At 35.9% G+C, this 20249-nt stretch overlaps 1 protein-coding gene across 4 annotated transcripts in view; it reads right to left on the bottom strand.

Moving 5' to 3' along the window:
- Nucleotides 1-20249, bottom strand: part of RPGR (retinitis pigmentosa GTPase regulator) — a 44016-nt gene that overhangs the window by 14873 nt on the left and 8894 nt on the right. For 3 of the 4 annotated variants that reach the window (XM_054813714.1, XM_054813715.1, XM_054813716.1), the window contains 5 exons: nt 19602-19694; nt 17044-17106; nt 15312-15470; nt 13683-13832; nt 4826-4984 (listed from right to left, as the gene is read on the bottom strand). In XM_054813714.1, coding sequence (XP_054669689.1) covers nt 4826-4984; nt 13683-13832; nt 15312-15470; nt 17044-17106; nt 19602-19694 — 624 coding nt within the window. Of the gene's footprint in view, nt 1-4825; nt 4985-8410; nt 8502-13682; nt 13833-15311; nt 15471-17043; nt 17107-19601; nt 19695-20249 lie in introns of those variants that run through there. The other variant, XM_054813717.1, reaches the window with a different exon arrangement.

Raw genomic sequence — 20249 nt, 5'->3', positions numbered from 1 at the left:
AAGCCAACAGGATGCTAGGTTACATCAACAAGGACATCACCAGCAGAGATAAAGAAGTCATTATCCCACTCTACTCAGCACTTGCCAGGCCACACTTGGAATACTGTGTCCCCGCTACGCAAAAAAGACATGAACAGGCTGAAGAGGGTCCAGAGAAGGGCCACAGAAACGATCAAAGGACTGGGAAGCCTGCCATATGAGGAAAGGCTGAGAGAACTGGGTTCGTTCAGCCTTGAGAAAAGGCGGCTATGGAGAGACCTCATCATCATGTTCCAGTACTTAAAGGGTGGCTACAAAGAAGACAGAGACTCCCTTCTTACAAGGAGTCACATGGAAAAGATGAGGGGTAATGAGTGCAAGTTACTTCTGGGGAGATTCCAACTGACACAAGAGGAAAATTTTTCACAATGAGAACCAATTGCTGTTGGAATGATCTCCCCAGGGAAGTGGTGGACTCCCCAATATTGGACCCAGGGTGCTGGGCCATCTTGTCTATACAGTGCTTTTGTCTAGATGGAGCTTTTGCCAAGAAAGGTTGGACCAGATAATCCTTGAGGTCCCTTCCAACCTGGTATTCTATGATTCTAAGAAGAATGGTTTGAAAAATCTAGATAATTCTATATGGTTTGAACAGTCAGTTCTTTCATGAAAAGGCAGAGCTTTTTCATCCTTTTCATTCTCTGTCAAAAGGGTATCTTGACTTTCTTTTCTTTTTAAAAGACCTTGAGACAGAAGATGAAAAATCCAACATTTTACATACTAACGCACTTATGTGCTGTATTTTTATGTCAAACGATTTATTCTTGAAGGACTGCTTCACTTTTTCCTTTTGAAGTGATATCTTTGCTTTCCTTCCCTTCAAAGAATAAAAGGAGGTAATACCTCTCCTATGAAGACAGGCTGAGAGAGTTGGGGTTGTTCAGCCTGGAGAAGAGAAGGCTCAAGGGAGACCTTATAGTATTCTATGATTCTATGATCCTTTTATAGAGAGGATTATTCCCAGAGGATCTGTCACCATCTGAAAAAATGGAAGTTATTAAGGCTACTCCCAATCATCTCTTTCATCTCCAATTTTTAGATTCACTAGTTATTGTTATTCTACTTTTTTAAAAGCGTTATTGAAAAAGTACACAAATTGGGATTGTTGTGTTCTCATGCTTCTTTTGAAAGTGGTGATACCAATAGCTTTCATTTTCAGTAGGAAGCATTTGCAAGTATTGTGGGTAGTGGATGCATTTTTTTTAGTCTCTGAGAGAAGTCACCTGGGATGAGGGTATGACCTTCTTGAACTGGCTGATCGACTGTCATGAAATGAATAGATTTGTGCTGCTACAGTGAGAGAAAGCTTTTGCATGATAGAACTTTTAACTTCAATTCTGTTTATTCTCTAGAACAACTGCAAATATTAAAGGCAGAAGTAACAATAAGACTTTTAAAGAAGATGATTTCCAATACCATATTCAACATTTCTAAAACTTTGTATCTTTAAAAAATTTTTTTCCTAATCATTGCTCTGAACATTTTTTTTTTTTTCTCTGGGGAAAAAAATTAGTTTCCCATTTTGGAGTTTCAGAGAAAAAAAATGAATTATTTTAATATGCACTTTCTACCATTTACTCTGATACTTGCTGGAGAGATTCCAAGCAGTAGTTTGATTTAATAACCCAGATAACAGTGGTTCTTACCATACAAAATTGCCAATAGAATAGATAAGACAGTCATAAAAAAGAAATCAAATGAAATGCTTTGGAATAGACTAATTATGTATGAGAGTCAGGAAGAAACTTGCCTCGTACTCAGTAAGATAACTGGATTATGCTTTCTTCTAATTTGATAAACCCTAAGTAGAACTGATGACAAGAAATGAGCCAAGATGTGCAACAGCTTTTCCATACGACATTTTCTCCTATCCTGTTCCTATGTTAAATGAGATAGATGAAACAGGGGAATATACAAGTCAGACACTCACTTCGTATTTTTTAAGACTGAAATGACACACACTGAAAAACTGGAAAGACCCTGAAAAGATAAAAACCGCATCAGTATATATTGTGTTACTAAAGCCAAACAGCACCCACTTTCATGGAAGACAATCAAATTCAGAGCTTCTTCAAAATTGTACTATGTTCTTAATTTAGGTAAAGGGCGTAAAAGTGGTATAAATATTTCTGCTCCTCTTTAAAGATATATCCCTCATCAGAATTCTTAATTTGCGGTCATGCTACTTCATTTCAAGATGCAATATACACTTCAGTACTGATTTCAAGTTAAGTTTCTGGTGCAAAGCCTATAATGCATATACACTACGCTCACTTTTTAAATGATTACAGTGTCAAAATCTATCTCTTTTCCCATTTTTCCCCCAAGTATTTTCCCCAAATTTTGTTTTCAGTCAGAAAAATTTCTGTATGTCAGCACTCCTGATGAAGTATCTTTCACTTGAGACAGTATTTCCATTATCCTCTACTCTTTTGTTCAAAGTGTCTTAGGCACAAGTTTGTGCCTGTAGCCTTTTTAATAACACATGAATTACATTAAAAAACATCTATCTGACCTTTCACTCTCATCACAACAACTATTATTCTTTAGGAAAATTTATTTTGTTGGAGAATATTAGTTTCCTCTTCTCTTGGCTCAACTGGATCTTCTAGTACTCAGCATTTTGACCATTGACTGCCAGCTAATCTAGCACTGAATTTCTTATTTGCCTTCTACTACAAAATCTATCTCCATAGGCAAGTAAATCTTACGTACTAAGGCACTGGCTTACTATGGTGTTTTCTTCACTGTATTTGTTTTTTGGCCTTTATATTTTGCCTCTTTGTTCTGTCTCTTGTAAAGATTTCACTATAATGCTGATGTTATCCAGGTCTACATCTTCCTACTAAATCTCTGCAACAGTCATTTGTTATAAGAAAATTTTATCACATGAAATACCATTAAAAGAAAATATCTATTGGTTGACTTCAGATTTATGGTGAAAAAAATAATCAATAATGATAATCAAATTCTTTCTGCAGAAATTAACTTTATAACCCATTAAAAAGTGCTACTATTTATACATTTGCTGACCCCAAATTTATGGTAATTCTTTTCCTAATAATGATAATCTGATTTCATGTAAAGAAATTTATTTTATCACCTAGAATATTGCCAGGGTAAGACTGTATGTTGGTGGAAGAAGAGAGACAAAGGCATTGAAACGTAGACAAATGTTTGCATTATTTCCTGGATTGGCTACTGTTATTTCCACCTCATAGTTTTCCCAAAGGAGTTTTAACCTACCCAGAATCTTGCAGCTTGATTCATCATTACACATAACCTTTCCCAGCACATCGTTTCCACCTTCACTGTCTCCAGTGGCTTGCAGTACAATACCACATCATATTACTTACAATTTCAGTTAGATTTTCAATTTATAATTTAGAAAAACCTTGAAGGCACTCCACCAGATTGACAAGAGATGACTTTAGCATTTTCAAAATACAGGATTTAAGGACTGATATCTATACATACTTTTTTTTTTTTTTACAGTTTTTGCATTTTGGTAGGAGATTAATTACATGCATATTATACAACTGTGGAATTCATTACAAGCCAAAGCTGATATTTTTTAAATCTGTGGGCAAAGTCAAACTCCCCTTTCCTGCTTCTATACCACTATAGTTCGGGACAGGACTTGTGGAAATAAATAGCTAGCAACGCTTTGCATACATCTCTTTGAAAAGCTAATTTACCATTGGGACACAACTATTTAATAGTACAATAATATACAACATATTTCATCTTCCAAGTACTATACATACAACCCTGCAGACTAATATATAACAGTTGTATTTGCTGATTTTTATAACTTGTACGATAAGTTGAATGTCTGTATCTGTAATAGTTTTATACATATGTTAAAGATTCTACTCAAAGTCACAGGAAAATTCTGTATCACAAAAGAGGTATTTAATCCATTTAGACATCTAGTAGATTGTGCATCTCCATCACTATTAACAGCTACTTGAAAAGTGACTTCCTAAATACCTTCCCAAATATTCAGGGTCATTTAAATTTACTACAGAATGGAAGCTTTCCTCTAAAATTTCCCCACCCGCACTCCCCAATACCACTTTCGAGCACCTCAGAGGAAAGAAACATCGATCATCAGTGTTGCACTGGGAGGCGCTAGCTTGTTACAATCCCAGTAAGGAAGGCACTCAGACTCTGTCAAGTATTTCTTAAAATGCTATTTATTGGAGCTAAGACTATAAAGAAAAAGAAGATAGCACCAATAATCTTACATCCCTTCAGATGCTGGGAATACTGAGCTGAGTGGAATTGAAGAGGCCTCCAGCCAGGCACAGCATGCTACGCAGATCCCATCCGTGGAAGGTTACCCCATTTTGGTCATTGGAGCTCTTATAGGATTTTCTTACAGGCAAAGCATATCTATTCATCATTGATGCTGTCAAATAAACAGGACATTCACATGGGAACTTGCTGCTGAAATTTTAGACAAAGGCAAGGACACGTGGGTGGTGTAACCACTGGTACCAAGCAGGAGCTGCCTGCGAGTTCCTCTGTTACAATGAGCTGGCAAAGTGTATCCTGCAGCAAAGGGCGATGCACAGCACAAGCCTGAATGTCAAACGATACACACAGCACAGCACGGTGCAGCCATGCACTTCGGTTAACTGTTACGTGGATGTCTACCTCCTTGATGTACAATAGCCTTCCAGTTAGGATCACTACAGCATCTGTCATTTCAGTGGGATGTAAATTCTTAGTTTACTGATTAAGTAACAGGGCTGTAAAAAAAGCCAGTTAAATCGCATACCTGTCAGCACCACTGTGTGTTCTCCACCACAAGCAACCTTATTAACCTTTTCCATAATTCCCAGTACAGGTTGTGGGACTCTATTGTTCTTCAGCTGTTCAGGCAATAATCCCAGTTTCCCATTCTCAGGTTCTCCAAAAGTATAGAGCTCACCATCTCCTGTGAAAATACAGAACAGAGCAGGATTTCCAGCATGCACTCAGAAGCAAAGCTGCATTGTCATGACTGCTGCAGACACAAATCAGTAAGATAGAAAAGTGTATGAACATTACAGGATAATTGCACATATTTGTATAATGTTCACACAGCGGTGCAAAGCAGTCTGCTTTGATGGGACAAGAAGGGGCTAAATTTTAGCCCCTCTCCAAGATAAGAACTGCAAAAGTTACCCTGCAAGGAATCTGGCCAAGGGAAAAATAAAACCATATACATCCTGCTTCTGAGAGATTATAATTCCCTCTGTAATTTGTATTTATGTCAAATGAAGTTACTTGTAAGAATCTCAATTAAATCATTTTGCATGTAATTTTGATGGAAAAATCCATACTTTCTTTTGTAAGATATAGAGAGAAAAAGAAAAAAGCAGAGTAAATGACATGAAACTGTGTGTGATCTGGACAGCAAGAAGAGCGCTATATATCCAACAACAGGAATACAGCAGTGGTTCCACAGCAAGAACTCCACCAGAATTAAGTTAAAAAAAAATTTGGGTAATTCATTTTACTTTGAAGTTTCCTTTATTTTATCGTTTCCAATCATTCCCTTTGCTTTTTTTCACTGCTATGTAACTCTGAATTACCATTCGAGACAGCATTCTGTATATCTTTCTACCACAGTTAAAAACGGAACATGTCAAACATATTTTCCATTGCTATATTTACAATTTATCTACATTTATCTTTTTCTTTTACATTTACCAACTTCTTTTACATTTACCTACATTTTACATTTATCTACTTTTTTTTTTTTTTTTAACAATTTATCTACACCTACATTTCTGATTCTCTGAGCTAAGGGGCCCCCAACTATGCTAATAGGTCAGAGTGAGGTTTAGGTAGAAAACATTTCCTTACTGCCAGGAAAGGTTCAAGTTAATAGCTGAATGTTCTCCACTCCTGAAAAGATTATCTGTGGAGTAGAGTCCTCACAGCAATTTGTGGCCCACAATCTGAATTTGAAATTACTTACAAAAAAATCACCATACACTATTATGTAAGAAAAAGTTTGGGTTTTAATCCCAGTTGGATAGAACAAAGCACAAGGATAAACAAAACTCTCACATGGAGCTAGTCCAAGATAAAGAAATGTTTATCCTAGTATAGGAGCTGTCTGCTCAAGGGAATTCAAAGGGAGAGCTACTGTTACATAATCAACATAATAACAAACCCCAGACCTATACTCCATTATTAAAGCTCAGTTATCAGGAGCACCCATCTACAATGTTTTTGGAAACACGCAGATTTGTACTTCAGTACAAAATGTACTTTTACTTTCAGAGGGATACACTCAGTGTTTTCAGAGGGCTACATTTAATGTTCACAAATTTACTTTTACAGCATTTAGAGGCATTACTATTGCATGATGCACAAGTATCTGAGAGATTCTTATTCAAAAGTGATTAATTCCTTGCCAACATGAAAATTGGATTAACCTTAGAAATGCTGGTTTTCCCCACAGACAATGAAAACAGATGAACACAAAGAAAGTTTCAAAGCTGAAGCCTTATTTAGGTGTTCAGGACTGACCATTAGAGAATTCCATCCCCTTCTCCATTGAACATAGGCAGACCATAAGAAAACAAGCTTATTACTAGTTTTCTTTTAGTCTTTGTGAATATTCCCCCATTTGCATTGCTCCTACATGTGTTGCTTTTTCCTCGCACTTTGTCAGCCACAACTTCAAATTTGGGAATTTAAGGAGAATGGCAATGACAAAAAAAATAAGCCTAGACAGAAATAGGAAATATGGAAGAGCTAAAAGTAAACCTATGAATAAAAATGTAAAGTGGAAAAAATGAAGCTACATATGCATTCTAAAAAGCAAATGAGATTAGTCAAATTATTAAAAACAAGTTAATGAAAATTGAAGAATATGACTCAAAACTGAAATTTGTTAAAACTTGGGCATATCAAGTCAAGACAGGTAAGGAATTTTATCTTTTTGAATTTTTAATTCTGATGATGAGAAAGTCAAAACTGGTATCAGTAAGAAATGTGTCATTTTTATTGAATCTTCCCGAGCTTTACTCTGGCAATACGCTCATTTAAAATTTCCTTTTGCATGAATAAAAACTGAGCAAGAATTTCAGACTGCAAACCCACATTTTCATTTTGTGTAACTATGGGACAACTAAGTTAGTAATACATTTTCACTTAAGTCCTCTGTTAAATCCAATAGATAAATTAGATTCAAAATGTTTTTTCTGGAAAACTCTTTTGCCAGCAATATATATATTTATTTTTTTTTTCCTTTGTGGCACTTGGGTCTTGATTACTTTGTGCTAAAGAGTGACGACAGCAGTGGGTGCATAGAACAGAACAGCACAGACTGGTGTTGCCAGGATCCTCCATCAGAAGGGCTTTGATTCATTCTGAAAGCCCTTAAACTAGTATGTCTTTTAATAAAGCAGTGCTGCTCCTCCCATCCTCTTAGAGGAAGTAATTCAGGAGCAGTCATGCTCATCTGTGATGTATGTTACCTTTGGTATCAACGCTCTACAATAAGCAAAAAATCCCATCTAAATTATCATATATTTTCTTCAAAGAAAGCCTGAGAATAGGTTTTCAATTAATTTTAACTATAGGGAGAATCTGAAGTATGTCTCTTATTTTATGGTAAAGTTCAGGACTAAAAAAAAAAAAAAGAAAAAGAAATTATGCATTTTTTAAGATACCTCAGCTTCAAATTTATTTAAATGCATAAATTTATCAATTAACTTGAAAATTCTGAAAAAAAAAAGTATGACATACTCAAAGAGCAAAAACTGTAAAAAGGACTTTTTTTCATAAAAGCCGAATTCCTGCTTTAAGTGGAAAATGGGTCCTAAGCCTCAACATAAAGTTGCAACCCAGCACTTCCACCAAAGACTTAGAACCTAACTTTGATGGCACGGTATTTATTTGTAAAGCTTACAAGACCTAAGAAATTTAGCCTCCGCCTGAGTCAAAGAAACCTCAGACTATTTTATATGGTTTCTATATTTTCCAAGATCACTTCTGCCTCTCACAAGAGCACAGATTCTTCAAGTACCATGCTCCTGGGCCACTAAGGTTAGGAACTGGACTTACTATCTTTACTGAATGCTCTAACCGCACAGAGAGGCAATCAGGGAACGACAATACTACAGTCTTACTCAATGTCAACCTTCCTGCAGGGTTTCACAGGGCTCAGGCTATTAAGAGTAGCCACCCACAATCTATTCACAGAGCTACATTCTCTTCAGCAAGGCAATGAAACAGGAGAGCAGCTGTATTTCCCAACTATCATCATCAGAGGTGTAACCCTGTCCTTGTTTTTCCTATCATTCTGACATTTTCTTTCCTGCACACACAAACTACACCAATAATATTGTAACACTTCATTTACCTGCATGTATCTGTGCAGAAATACCTTTGTTGCATTCTTCTACACTTCTTTTCTAAGACGTGTTTTGCAGTCATTTCCATCTGTCTGTGTTTTTTAAGAAACAGCAAATGATCTCAGCTGCAGAAAAGAATATTTAATTTCTAAACTATGGACTGTGTTTAGGCTTTTCTGTTCAATTCGATTTTCTGTTTTAATTTTGATCTTTATTCTTATACGTATGTGCAGCAATACTCTGAACAGGCTGATGCTTTGCAGTTATTTGCAGCATCATCAATTTTCTATTCTAAACCAGTAGTCCAATTAACAACAAAAAAGTCAACTGCAATGTGAGGCTTTCTGTAAGTAAAACATTCCACTAGCAAAAAGAGATTTTATTAGGGATTCTAAGTGGAAAGAACAAAGAAAAAAACCCAAAACCAAAAAGAACCCTGTATTTTCTGGAAGGTAAGTATAGTTTTAATACTCTTGTATCTGCCATATATTTCTAGAAACAAGCTGATAAACCCCCAAAAGCACTTGGAAATTAACTACTTATGCAGTTCTCTTCAAAGAGACCAGCACTTCTTTTTAAACACTACTGCACTGCAAATATTAATCCAATCACAATCTAATTAATAGGATTAGAGATTCAAATGGCCAAGCTTCCACTGACTTCCCAAACTAATCAAGTTTATTACTTTTTTTCAACTTAATAATCCAGCTAACAAAGATAAACCCATTTATTAAAGCAATTTTTGAATACATTACACATCCCTTTAAAGCAAATAGTAGTCTAAAAACTATGAAGAATAGATATCAAGCATAAAAAGAATCCAGTCAAACACAGATAAAGTTAGAGTACAGTATATGTGCAGTACATCTGCATTTTAAGGACATTCTGTTCACAATGGAACCTGGTTATTTCATTTTCTCCTCTCATATGAGTCACATTCTCATGTGTTGAACTTTGCCTAGTGTGGCACATTTTCTGTATCACTAAACTCTAGGTCACAGAAGCATGTCAAGGAAATGGGCAAGCAAATGGAAAACTACCTTTGCCCCTCAAAGGCAAATGGGTATACTGCAGATGAGAGAGGATAGGAGACCTGGCTGGTGGCAAGTGAGGGCAGTAGACAAAAGAAAGGGATGACTATGATCACTTAAATAAATGATGAGAAAAAAAAAAAAGTAGTATTTATTCAAGACCAAATTGTTTGAAACTACCTGAAATACTGAAATTCTGAGCATGGAAGTGTTTGTGGAATGGATGATCTTTAAAACTAGTCCTTAAAAATAATGACAAAGTACATTAAAAAAAGGCATTCAAAGAACCTGCAAAGCTCTCGATGAAAAGACATCTTCTCAGTGATAATCTGTCTTGACCTTGCTTATAGTAACAGTTCAGGCAGGGGAAACACCAGAAAAGGTCTAATATATTCAATTCCTTTCTGGCTCCAGGAATGTAATTCCACTGTAGACACAAGAGTAGCAGTGAGATACATCGGCTTTTCCAGCTATCCATCTCCACAGCAGACAAATGAGCTAGATACACTTGCCAAGCTTAATGCTTTCTGAAAGGTTGACCCCTCTTGAGTGAGTGTGGTCAAAGACTAATCAAGTAAAGATCTTTACATGGACTCAAAATCATTGTTACACTCTTTCAGCTCTTTCTTCCTCTGGTGCTTTGAGACATGCCTCTAATATAGGGACCTAATGTCCCAAGACTGCAAAAAAAAAAGGAAAGGAAACATATACTGGGAAAAAGTCCTAAAGAGAGCTGGAAACTATAATCTAAAAGCTTCTTTCAGTGGAACTCTTTGAAGAATGCACAGTGAGAGGAAAAGGGAACAAACAGTCATCTTTCAAACATGAAGTGAGTAACCACACTAGCTTCCTAATTTGCATATGGAAATGAGCTATCCATTGCCTGTGCTTGTGCCTAGTCTAAATTTCAGAAGTGATTTTTATTAAAAATAGTTCAAGGAATATTCTGTTCTTCTACTCTACGACTACTTTTGGCGTCAGTGGGGCCCACATGTACATGGTAGAACACAGGTGACTGACATGTTTAGTAGTTGAATTATTGTCTGCAAAGAAGACATTCTAAAAAGCAAAAGTAAGAAAGGTGACAAATCATCTTTTTGGAACTACCAGATTTGAGAAACTTTGGGCATAGGGGGAGGGTTGTAGAAGTACAAATTCAGATGACTGAATGCCATACAATTTCCATAAAATGTGCTTTTTATCTACTAAAAGTTTGCGTCGGGATTCTACTCTAGTTTTCGTTGATATTGCACTTGGCTTTATAGCAGTTAAACACCTTAAAGACAAATGCCTACTAAAAATTCTTTTATAAAACCAGCTGTTTCAAAGAAATAACAACTTTAGTTTAAAAAAAAAAAAAAAGCTGGAATCCATACTTAACCACTTTTTTTCTCAATAGTCTCTTAATAATGAACATCCTGCCCTGGAGAGGGCACTCTGTGACCACACTATGTATTATTGTATCGTCATTTCACAGCCTTTTAGTTTTAATCCAGATATGCCTGTGATCCTAACAGTTTGCTTAGTCAGTATACAGCTTCTGTCAAATGTAAATATATTAAGAAAGGGAATCATATGGTGCCATGCTCATCAGTTCAGCCTGGCAACATGTGTAAGTCCTATATCCTGCAACTATGTTTTATTATTAAAGATAGTGTATTTTGTGATGCTTTTTTATGTACAAGTCATGTTTTAAAAGTCAAAATGTAGTAATTCTATAGTATTCTAATAACCGATAAGTTACAGGTGTTGAAAGCTTTCTATTAACAGTGTTTCTCCCATTTCTTCCATAGCAACAGCAACCACAATCTAAAAAATTTTCTCTGGTATACTTTATTGATGTTGAGGGAATTAATAAAGATTATACACTCACCTGAATAGTTCAAATTTCACTTCTGGAAATACAAACCCACTTTCTTTTCCAGATATTTCCTCCAATATATTAAAAATAACACTAATCAATCTGAATTCTAGTATACAAGATAAAATCATGCAATAAAAATACATGGAAAACTCCCTGTGCAAGCCAAACTTTTAAACATATTTCAAGGCATAATTCAACGACTAACTGGCAATTTGGGGGAAAAAAACCCTATCCCTGTAATATGAATATTCCAAATACTCCATAATTATCTAGTTTGCTATGTTCTACCACCCCTTAGAGGCAAAATACTGAGGATACAAAACACTGTTCTGGTCTAGCATGTCCTTCAGGCAAGTGTTTTGCATAACTGAAAAAAGAATCTTGATAATACAAACAGAATCAGCTTTTTAAAGCAAAATCTTTTAACAACATAGTACCTTGACTTCCTTCCTAACTAGGCTGGAAGACAAATAAGATAACTACATTTGTACTCAGACTCAGCTTGCGGAACTTCCAAATCCATAATTTAATGGCTAACTTCATACTTAAAATAATGTGTGACTATGGTACACTTAGATTAAATGCATAAGCTTTGTTTTTAAACACTGTCTGGATATACACTGACACTAGTGCAACAGAAGATGAATTCAGTAAAAGTACCTGGATGTCCAACATTAAATTTCTATGGTAGTTAAAGTATCAGTCAAATAAAGTGTCAGCAAGGGCTCAAAGGAAAATGATAAAAAAAAATTTCACCATTCACCACAAAAGAGGCCATCCGCATGTCAGTAGTTTCAGTGAGACAGACTGAAGCCCAATTTGTGCAGGATTTGCAGATACCAAGGCTGAAAATTAAGATTTTCCATCTCACACCCAGGTCTATTTAAATAGTAATGGGTTCAACAACACCCCATTTTCACAGGTGATAACCAGTTCATCTTCTTACTAATATTTTAAGAGGCTCCATCTCTCTTACCCAGCTGCTACCCTAATCCTTTTTTCTCATCCCCCTCCATCAAAAGTTTCCACTTCCTTAGAGCACCTGGCACACTCTGTTCTCTTCTTGCTCTTAGATGCTTGTCCTCAACCCTTCTTCTAATGTGAGCTTTTGTCACATCCTACTGCAGTCTTGTCAGAACTACAGCACTAGGCTCTAAGGCAGAAATACACACCTCCTTACTATATCCTTGAAGTAAGGATCTTTTTATTTTTATTTTTTCCATTTATTTCAAGTTCAGGAAGCTGTAGATTTCCTAACAGGTGCTGAGCTCCTGATTAGTCAGAGGCACTTCATTCATTTACTGTAATAAGGCATCTGTAATAAAAGTTGTGCACTACCAGCATAACACCTAATTAGTATTTGTCCACCATAGGAAGCTCTCATCCAGTTAATAGCATATTCCCAGAGAGCTATATAGATATTGCATGTGGAAAAGTAACATTTATCAAGTAACCTGAGAAAAGTATCTGATGGAATAGTTCCTGGGTACCCATTAAAAGCTTTACAATCAAAACTATTGATCCTTTGAAATCTTCAATTACCCTGAGGGGACTAAACTGTATAGCTTAATAAAATAAATCTGTATGGCTGAGAGCAATTCATGGCTTCTCATATATAATACCATCAGTACTGACTGATAAATTCACCCATATTGGCGTTACTAAAAAATGAGTGGCATCATCACTTTGGAAACCAACACAGAGGTGGGAAGAGAGAGGTAGAAAGCAACAGGGAGGTGGGCTGGTTTGGAGATCAGATGCCGACTCACTGTAGCATATGCTTCTCCTTATATTGTATACTGCCTGTTTAACTGACTTCAAAACTTAACATTTAAGACATAACATCAAATTCGACAACAATCTTGCACTGCTAGAAAATTAGATTAATTTTTCCTCAAAATATAGTAAATCTATTCAGTATTTACATTTCTAGAGAAGATGAAGATGATTATTTGATCATCACAAAAAATGAATAATCTGAAGAACAGCTGGATTATTGAAACCATAATATTAATCCACACCATTTGTCATAACCTTCATGAAAATAGTGTGGCAAGATAGTAATTCTTTCTAATATACTTGCACAACAATATGCAAATACAGAAAATTAACTGCAGTTTTATCTCACAGTATTGTTAATTCAACAATAATAATATACAATTATATAGTGGATTACATACAAGTTTCACAAATAAATTAATTAGGACCACATTTTAGAGAACCTGTCTCTGATAAAATCTCCCAACGTGATACAAAACTACATCGATAACAACTGTGGCATATCTCATTTCAAAAGCAATGAATGCCTCATCAGCTACCTTTACAAAGACAACAATTTGAGAACCACTGACTTGTCTCCATGAACCTCTATTACCATTCTCTTACCTGTTATCAAGGCAGAGTGATAATATCCACAGGATACAGAGGAAACAGGTTTTCCAACATTCACTTGACAAGGGACACTGACACAGGCTTCATCAGCCAAGCCAATCTGACCCTCCGAATTGTCGCCCCACACAAAAAGCTGCCCATCCTCTAAAATGAAGAGATAGATAGTTAACAGATTCAAAACCAAAACTAATGAAAAGTTCATCTACCTATTTAAGAGCATTTCATAAACTCTGTGTATGATACTAGTAAATGTCACAATCTCAGGGACATAAAATAGTATTTAGGACAATGCAATAAAACAGTCTGAAGCAAGAGGGTATCCCTTAAGCTTTTCAAAAGAGACACAGAACACTTAGTCATCAACTGATGTTAGACCATAAATAGCAACAGGAAAAGTACTATGTAAAAACATTCCTTCAAAAAGAGGAAGATTGAGTGTAAAAGACAATTCAGTTGCCAGAGGTAAATATCAAAATATTACGGTGAATTTAAGGCATCTTCTCATTTCTAGAACCAAGTCACCACTTTCTCATTCTTCCAAATGTATTCTCGGCTCTGACTTTGGTACACATCCCACTTATCTTTCAGTTCTCTTCACAGGTGATTATATTGCCCAGCTTCAGTTTGTTTTCCTTAAACTATCACAACACCTGTCCCAAGTTTATTAAGACCAGTCTCTGTTGACACAAAAACCAATGGCAGCAGTAAAAACCAAAAAAAGGTAGAGATCAACATGAAAAATCTCTACAGTTTCCTAGAAGAGATGAGGTCTCTCTGCATATTTCTTATTGGTGGGAAATAAGTTGTAAATGAAAAAAGGTATCATCTACAGTGCTACTGAGATGCTGTTGGGAACTAAAATCATTCAAAGTTGACTTACAAATCTCAGGAGAATGTTAGCAACTGTCCCCAAAAAGTACAAACCAAACAAGCAGGCCAGCATCTCTCTTATGCTCTCTGTCACATTCTGAAATGACGGCCTCAGTAACTTATCCTAAACATGTACAGAAACAGCTGCTCTATAGCAAAACTTGAGAAATTACACCGTAGGGTAAAGGACCACCCATCCAATGGCTGAAATTATTAGAACTGTGGACTTCAACATGTCACAATTGTATAATTTTGCCATTAGAGAATTAGGTCATAGGTTAGGCCTCTCAGAATTAGTAAGGACACAGTCATGTAGCCTGTACCAGTACACCAAAACAGTTGCAGTTAGAAGTGGAATTAGAGAAACTTACGTTTTCATAAAATATATATTTTGTAGCTGGCTTCCCCAGAAATGAATTGAAGATTTTTCCCATTTTGAGGGTATTCATACTGTCTCTCCTTTGCAAGGATTGCTACTAAACTAGTACAGGTTGGGCTCCCATTGCAGGCCATCGCTCAGGGACAAGGTCTACTTTCACAAACATTGTAGGAAGTTAATGAGACTGCCACCCCTTACCAGATTTTGTTGAAATAGGCAACTGGCTGTCAAAAAATTACTGTGGTTACTAGAGAAAGAAGACAAGGAGGCATAGAGAATATACCCACATATGCAGACAGAATGTTGGAAGAAATGTTTCCCTGGAACACCAGGCTGGACACACATGAATAGATTTTAGTAGCGGTTGCTCTTACCAGTTACTGCTGCTGAGGTGTATGATCCAGCTGCTAGCTGTTTGATCTTGTGCTGGTTGGTAAAAAAACTAATTAAATGAAATGTGGTCCTTTCCTCTGTGTCACCTAATCCCAACTGACCTTCACTGTTACCTCCAGCAGCATACACATTTCCTTTTTCTGCATACAGAAAAGCACATGTAATACACAGAATGAAGACATTCTCATCAGTGGCAAAAAGTCAAAGAAACTGGAGCAAGTAATTTAATTTTCGATGGAAAAACATTACTGAAAAGTTGGTGTCTACTGCCCTGAAATATCTTCAAGTTGACATTAGCAGTTTCTGTTGTAGCTAGCAAGGAGGCTTTCCTGCACACGCTTGGATCACAACTTTCTAAAGGCCCTACATGTACTTTGACTGTGATTCCTAACATTTTGGAGGCTGATCTAAAAAGTATATATAATTTGAAGTTCTGCAAGAGTTCTGAGGAAATGACTACTAGTAGCCCTGGCAGCCAGAAGCAGCTCCTTCCCCAAATAATGTATGTTTTAAGATAAAGCAGGAGGAAAATGGTGAATGATGTCACAGGGAAGAAAACTGAAGTTGTATTAGTACATAAATTAAAGAGATACATAACTTGATAGTTTTGAGTACTGTGAATGAAATATATTTTTCCTTAGGTTTTTATTAGAAATAGTTTACCTATTTTAATATTTAAATCACTTTCAATTTAATTAACTAGGTCTTTATTTTGTTTTAGAATCTTAAAATTGAAGTTAATGCTGGTGATTGATATCTTCAACTTAGGAGAACTTTAAGATTTATATTTTTAATTTTAGTATGTTTCACATCTAAAGTGCACATCTATGATGAAAAAGATAAGGCCTGTTAATAACAGAAATCCAGACACAAATGTGATAAGCAACTGACATACAATTTATAAATGGTCCTTGCTATATAAACGGCCACAAATTATCCAGCTGGCGTGTACCCTAAAAGTGACTAATATTTATCCTGTGCAGTCTTGCATACTCAACTGTTATTAAAATGTTCAGTTTTATTCTAATAGTCTTATTTACAGTGCTCAGGGTCTCCACATATATAAACCTCCTAATAATCAAACAATCCTCTTTATAACATTACTGCAAGCTAAAGGATTGAAACCACAAAGACGGCTATTCTCTTACATAAATTTTAGAAGCATGACAAGAATCTGCATCAATTCTCTGTATACTGTCTAAAAATTCATTTTTTAGTTTAAATTTACAGTTTATTTATTTATAGCTTAATAAAGCAACTTGTCATTGAAATAGCAGACTACCTTGTCTAACCAAAATGCAACAAAATTTGAAGACTTGAAAACATTCAGTTCTACTATATTTACTCAAATATATAACTTCACACTAATAAAGATAAATTATTTGTCAAAGGTAAAATTGAGTACATATATATAAAAAATACTAATATACATTTACAGGGCTTAAATGAAATATTGATAATTGTTAACCACACCACAAATGCCAGCAAGAAATTTTTTCATCTCTCCATTGCTAGCAAACTCCCATATAACATTATTTTATAAATGCACTGGCTCAGAATAAATCAAGCATTCAAAGAATTGGATATCAAAACCAGTTCTACCAGTTCATCTATTTGTCCTTCCTCAACACTCCTGGGGTTCCTAATGTAATTTTGCATGAAAGCAAAGGAAGAAATCTATCTTTAATAAGTATATTAATATAGGTTACATACCTGTGTAAACTAAAGTGTGGTTTCTTCCACAAACAGCAAGTTTTGTTTTTTCTGGTTTTAAAGCTATGAATTAAAGCCAAAGGGGGGGAAAGTTACAAACAAGCTGATAGCTGGTTCAACAAAAAAAGTTCTGTGCTCTAGAGGAAGCTCTGATTTTTTTCATATTTTTACCAACAGAATGATTACAAGATTTGTTGCCCATTTGAACCCAGCACATGACTTATTAAATCAGGATTCCCCCAAGACAAGAAAACAGATATAGACCTTAAAAACTTACAGCTGACACTCAGGTTAATTTGATGATGGCTACTTCATCCCAATGCCACATTCCCCAGAATTTACCATTTATGGGACATGCCTCAAAGAATGTATGAAGTTGCAGGACAAAATCCATGCTTAAAGCTGTCTTCTGTTCTCATTAACAGTACTATGCTTAACACCCTCTTATACTTTTCCCACTATCTTAAACCTGTAAAATCATACCATTCTTTTGTGTTATCATCCCTATCTTCCTTCGTTATGCACAGCTACTTTTTTTGCTAGACTTTTGCTCTGCGCTGCCCTCTTATTGATCACTAAACTCAACGGCTAAGGATAGTCCTATCTGGACTAGTGGCTAAAAGAATAGATTTTGCATATACCATCCGGTCTCAATTTCAGCTCATTTACCACCCACCCAATGCATGTACTTCTCTGCAGTCTGGTCACTGTGAAAGTCTGGGAATGTATGCAAGAGGAGTCAAAAGTTATTTTGGTGGGAAAGAGCGAATACAGAGGTGCCTTTTCTCCCATGACAAGTGCACTCCATTTCAGAAACAGAGGAAAAAAATCTCAACGACTTTTCCATCCTCTCTCCAATTACTGATCGTTGCCAACAATTGATCTTCTCCCAGCCATGCCCATGTGCCCTATACAATGCTCTTAAAACAGTCCTTCCAAATCAACTTTCATCAGCTCCATAACATTCAGATTAAAGTCCCTTCTACTTTCTACCAAGTCACTGAATAGATCTATCTACTTAAGCATGAGCTGTCTCTGATCTATCACACAGACACAAACATAAATTCTCCAAGTTCAGGTTCCTGCCTATCCTATCTGACACCTACCACCAGGCTGGAACCACAACACTTACAATGTTGACTTCTTCCTACAATCTTAATCTGCTGCTTTGTACCCCAAAACTCTGCCTCCAACTTCAGAGATGATCTTAATCAGCTCTTCAGAAGCCTGTGCTCCCTAACCTTCCTCCCACTTAGGTTAATCAATTGTACTTGATGAGCCATGCAATATTTACAACATTGCTGGCAATTTTTCATAACCAATTTCATTAGTATCTAGTCAAGTCCCAGAAGGTATTTTCTCAGGAAACATGCAGCCACAACCATTTGGCCCCAAGCAGTAACTGAAATGTGTCCTTACAGCTCCATTCCCAAAGCCAAGTGATGACTGAAAAGCTAGTGAGAAAAGCTCCATCACTTTCTCCTGCTGCCTGCTGCCAAGAGAAGAAAGATACCCCCCTTGTGACTTTTTTTTCAATGGATGCCAGGTCTGGTTTGAATTGTTGTCATCTTCTCTTCATCTTTTATTCTCCATTGTAATTTGAAAGTAAAACCAAAACTTGACACCCAATCCATTTAAGCCAAGGTAAGAATCAATCTCTCACATGGCTGACAAGATGTGAACCTGAGAGTAGCTGCATTCTCCCTCTGAAGTGAAATAGCGAGAGGAGCAGATAAAGGACAGTAGAATAAACTAAATCAGGAAGAAAAGAGTTTGAACAAGCTGGATAATTTGTTTTTAACAATAAGCTAACAGATCGATCTGCTGGCAGAAAGGATGAGGATAAACATTTAATGGTGAAAAGAAATGTGTTAATGGGATAGATCTGACTTGACATAAGTAAGGAGACAGGGAAAGAAGTATTGACTTAGTATCATTTGACAAGATAAAACCGGCTAGGAAAAATCAAAAAGATAAAAGTACAATGAAAACACGTTTTACAACATATGAAGGAATATGGACATTTATCTTACTACTTCATACAAATATATTAACATTTATGCCCCTTCGGGCACTTCTTACACCTGCTAAAAATGTAGCAGTACTTGTAGAAAGTTCCTGATAGTTTTTTGGGGTTTTTTTTCATTTATAAAGGTGCTAAGACAACAGTGATACAAAGGTTACACAATGCTGTTGGAACTCTGCTTTCTAACACATAGACAACACTGCAGACCAAGCACCTGATTAATGTCTTTGCAGTTACAATGAAGATGTGGTTTGTCAGAAAAGGCAAATATTACATAAAATGAAAGCTCTCAGAAAAGACAGGATTCTATGTATCTGAAGTAATCTTCAGATGTAAAAGGACCCAGAATCTGGAACTAATGGAAAACCAGCCAGGGATCCTTTTAAGCTACCTTTATGAGCTTGTGTAGTAATATGCTACACATGATGAGTAAAGAAGGCAGAATCAGTTATTTTGGAACTGCATCTTACGAAGTACCTTTTCACAAGGGTGTCCTTCCAAAAAGACCAAAAAAAAGAAAAATTAAACAAACCTTTAACACATGTTGGTTTGCTGACAGTGTTCTTTGATCCTAGTCCTAATTGGCCCCAGTTGTTACTGCCGAACATGTACAGTTTACCATTCCCTGCAAAAAAACGTAGAGTCAGAATCCATACAAGCGTTTGAATACCTCATACAAAACAAGATGGTCATTCACACATTACACTATTTATTACTTCCTTTTTAATGTAAGGTTTGAGATTAGGCAATTCAGTACTTAAGTATAAACAATAATTAACGTCCTTGTGATTTTTCAGTACAAAAGTAGTAATTACATTATTTAAGTAAGAAATCTCCAGCCAGAAGAAGGGACAAAAAGCAGAACAAACATCCTCTCCTTTAATTACAGCACAGATAAAGTGCTCTTCAGAAAATAAAATGTTGTACTCTTGGACACAACCTGCAGTTCAGAAACCACAGTATCTATAGGCCTACTTACAAAATAACAGTACATTTAAGTGAGCATCCACAGCTTTTACTCCAAAGACAGGAATGAATAATGCAACAATAGTTAATACAAATTTGTAATATTCAGCTTATTTTATTGTTTAGGGGGGCTATTTCTTTTACTGCAAAATGTGTTCTCTTAAAATGATTTACAAATTTGTACTTCTACAGCACATAGGTTTTGATAAATTTT

Source organism: Grus americana, chromosome 1, assembly GCF_028858705.1.
Source record: "Grus americana isolate bGruAme1 chromosome 1, bGruAme1.mat, whole genome shotgun sequence".
Taxonomy (NCBI): Eukaryota; Metazoa; Chordata; class Aves; order Gruiformes; family Gruidae; genus Grus; species Grus americana.
Note: the sequence above shows the minus strand (reverse complement) of the source record. Positions and strands in the feature narration are given on the sequence as shown.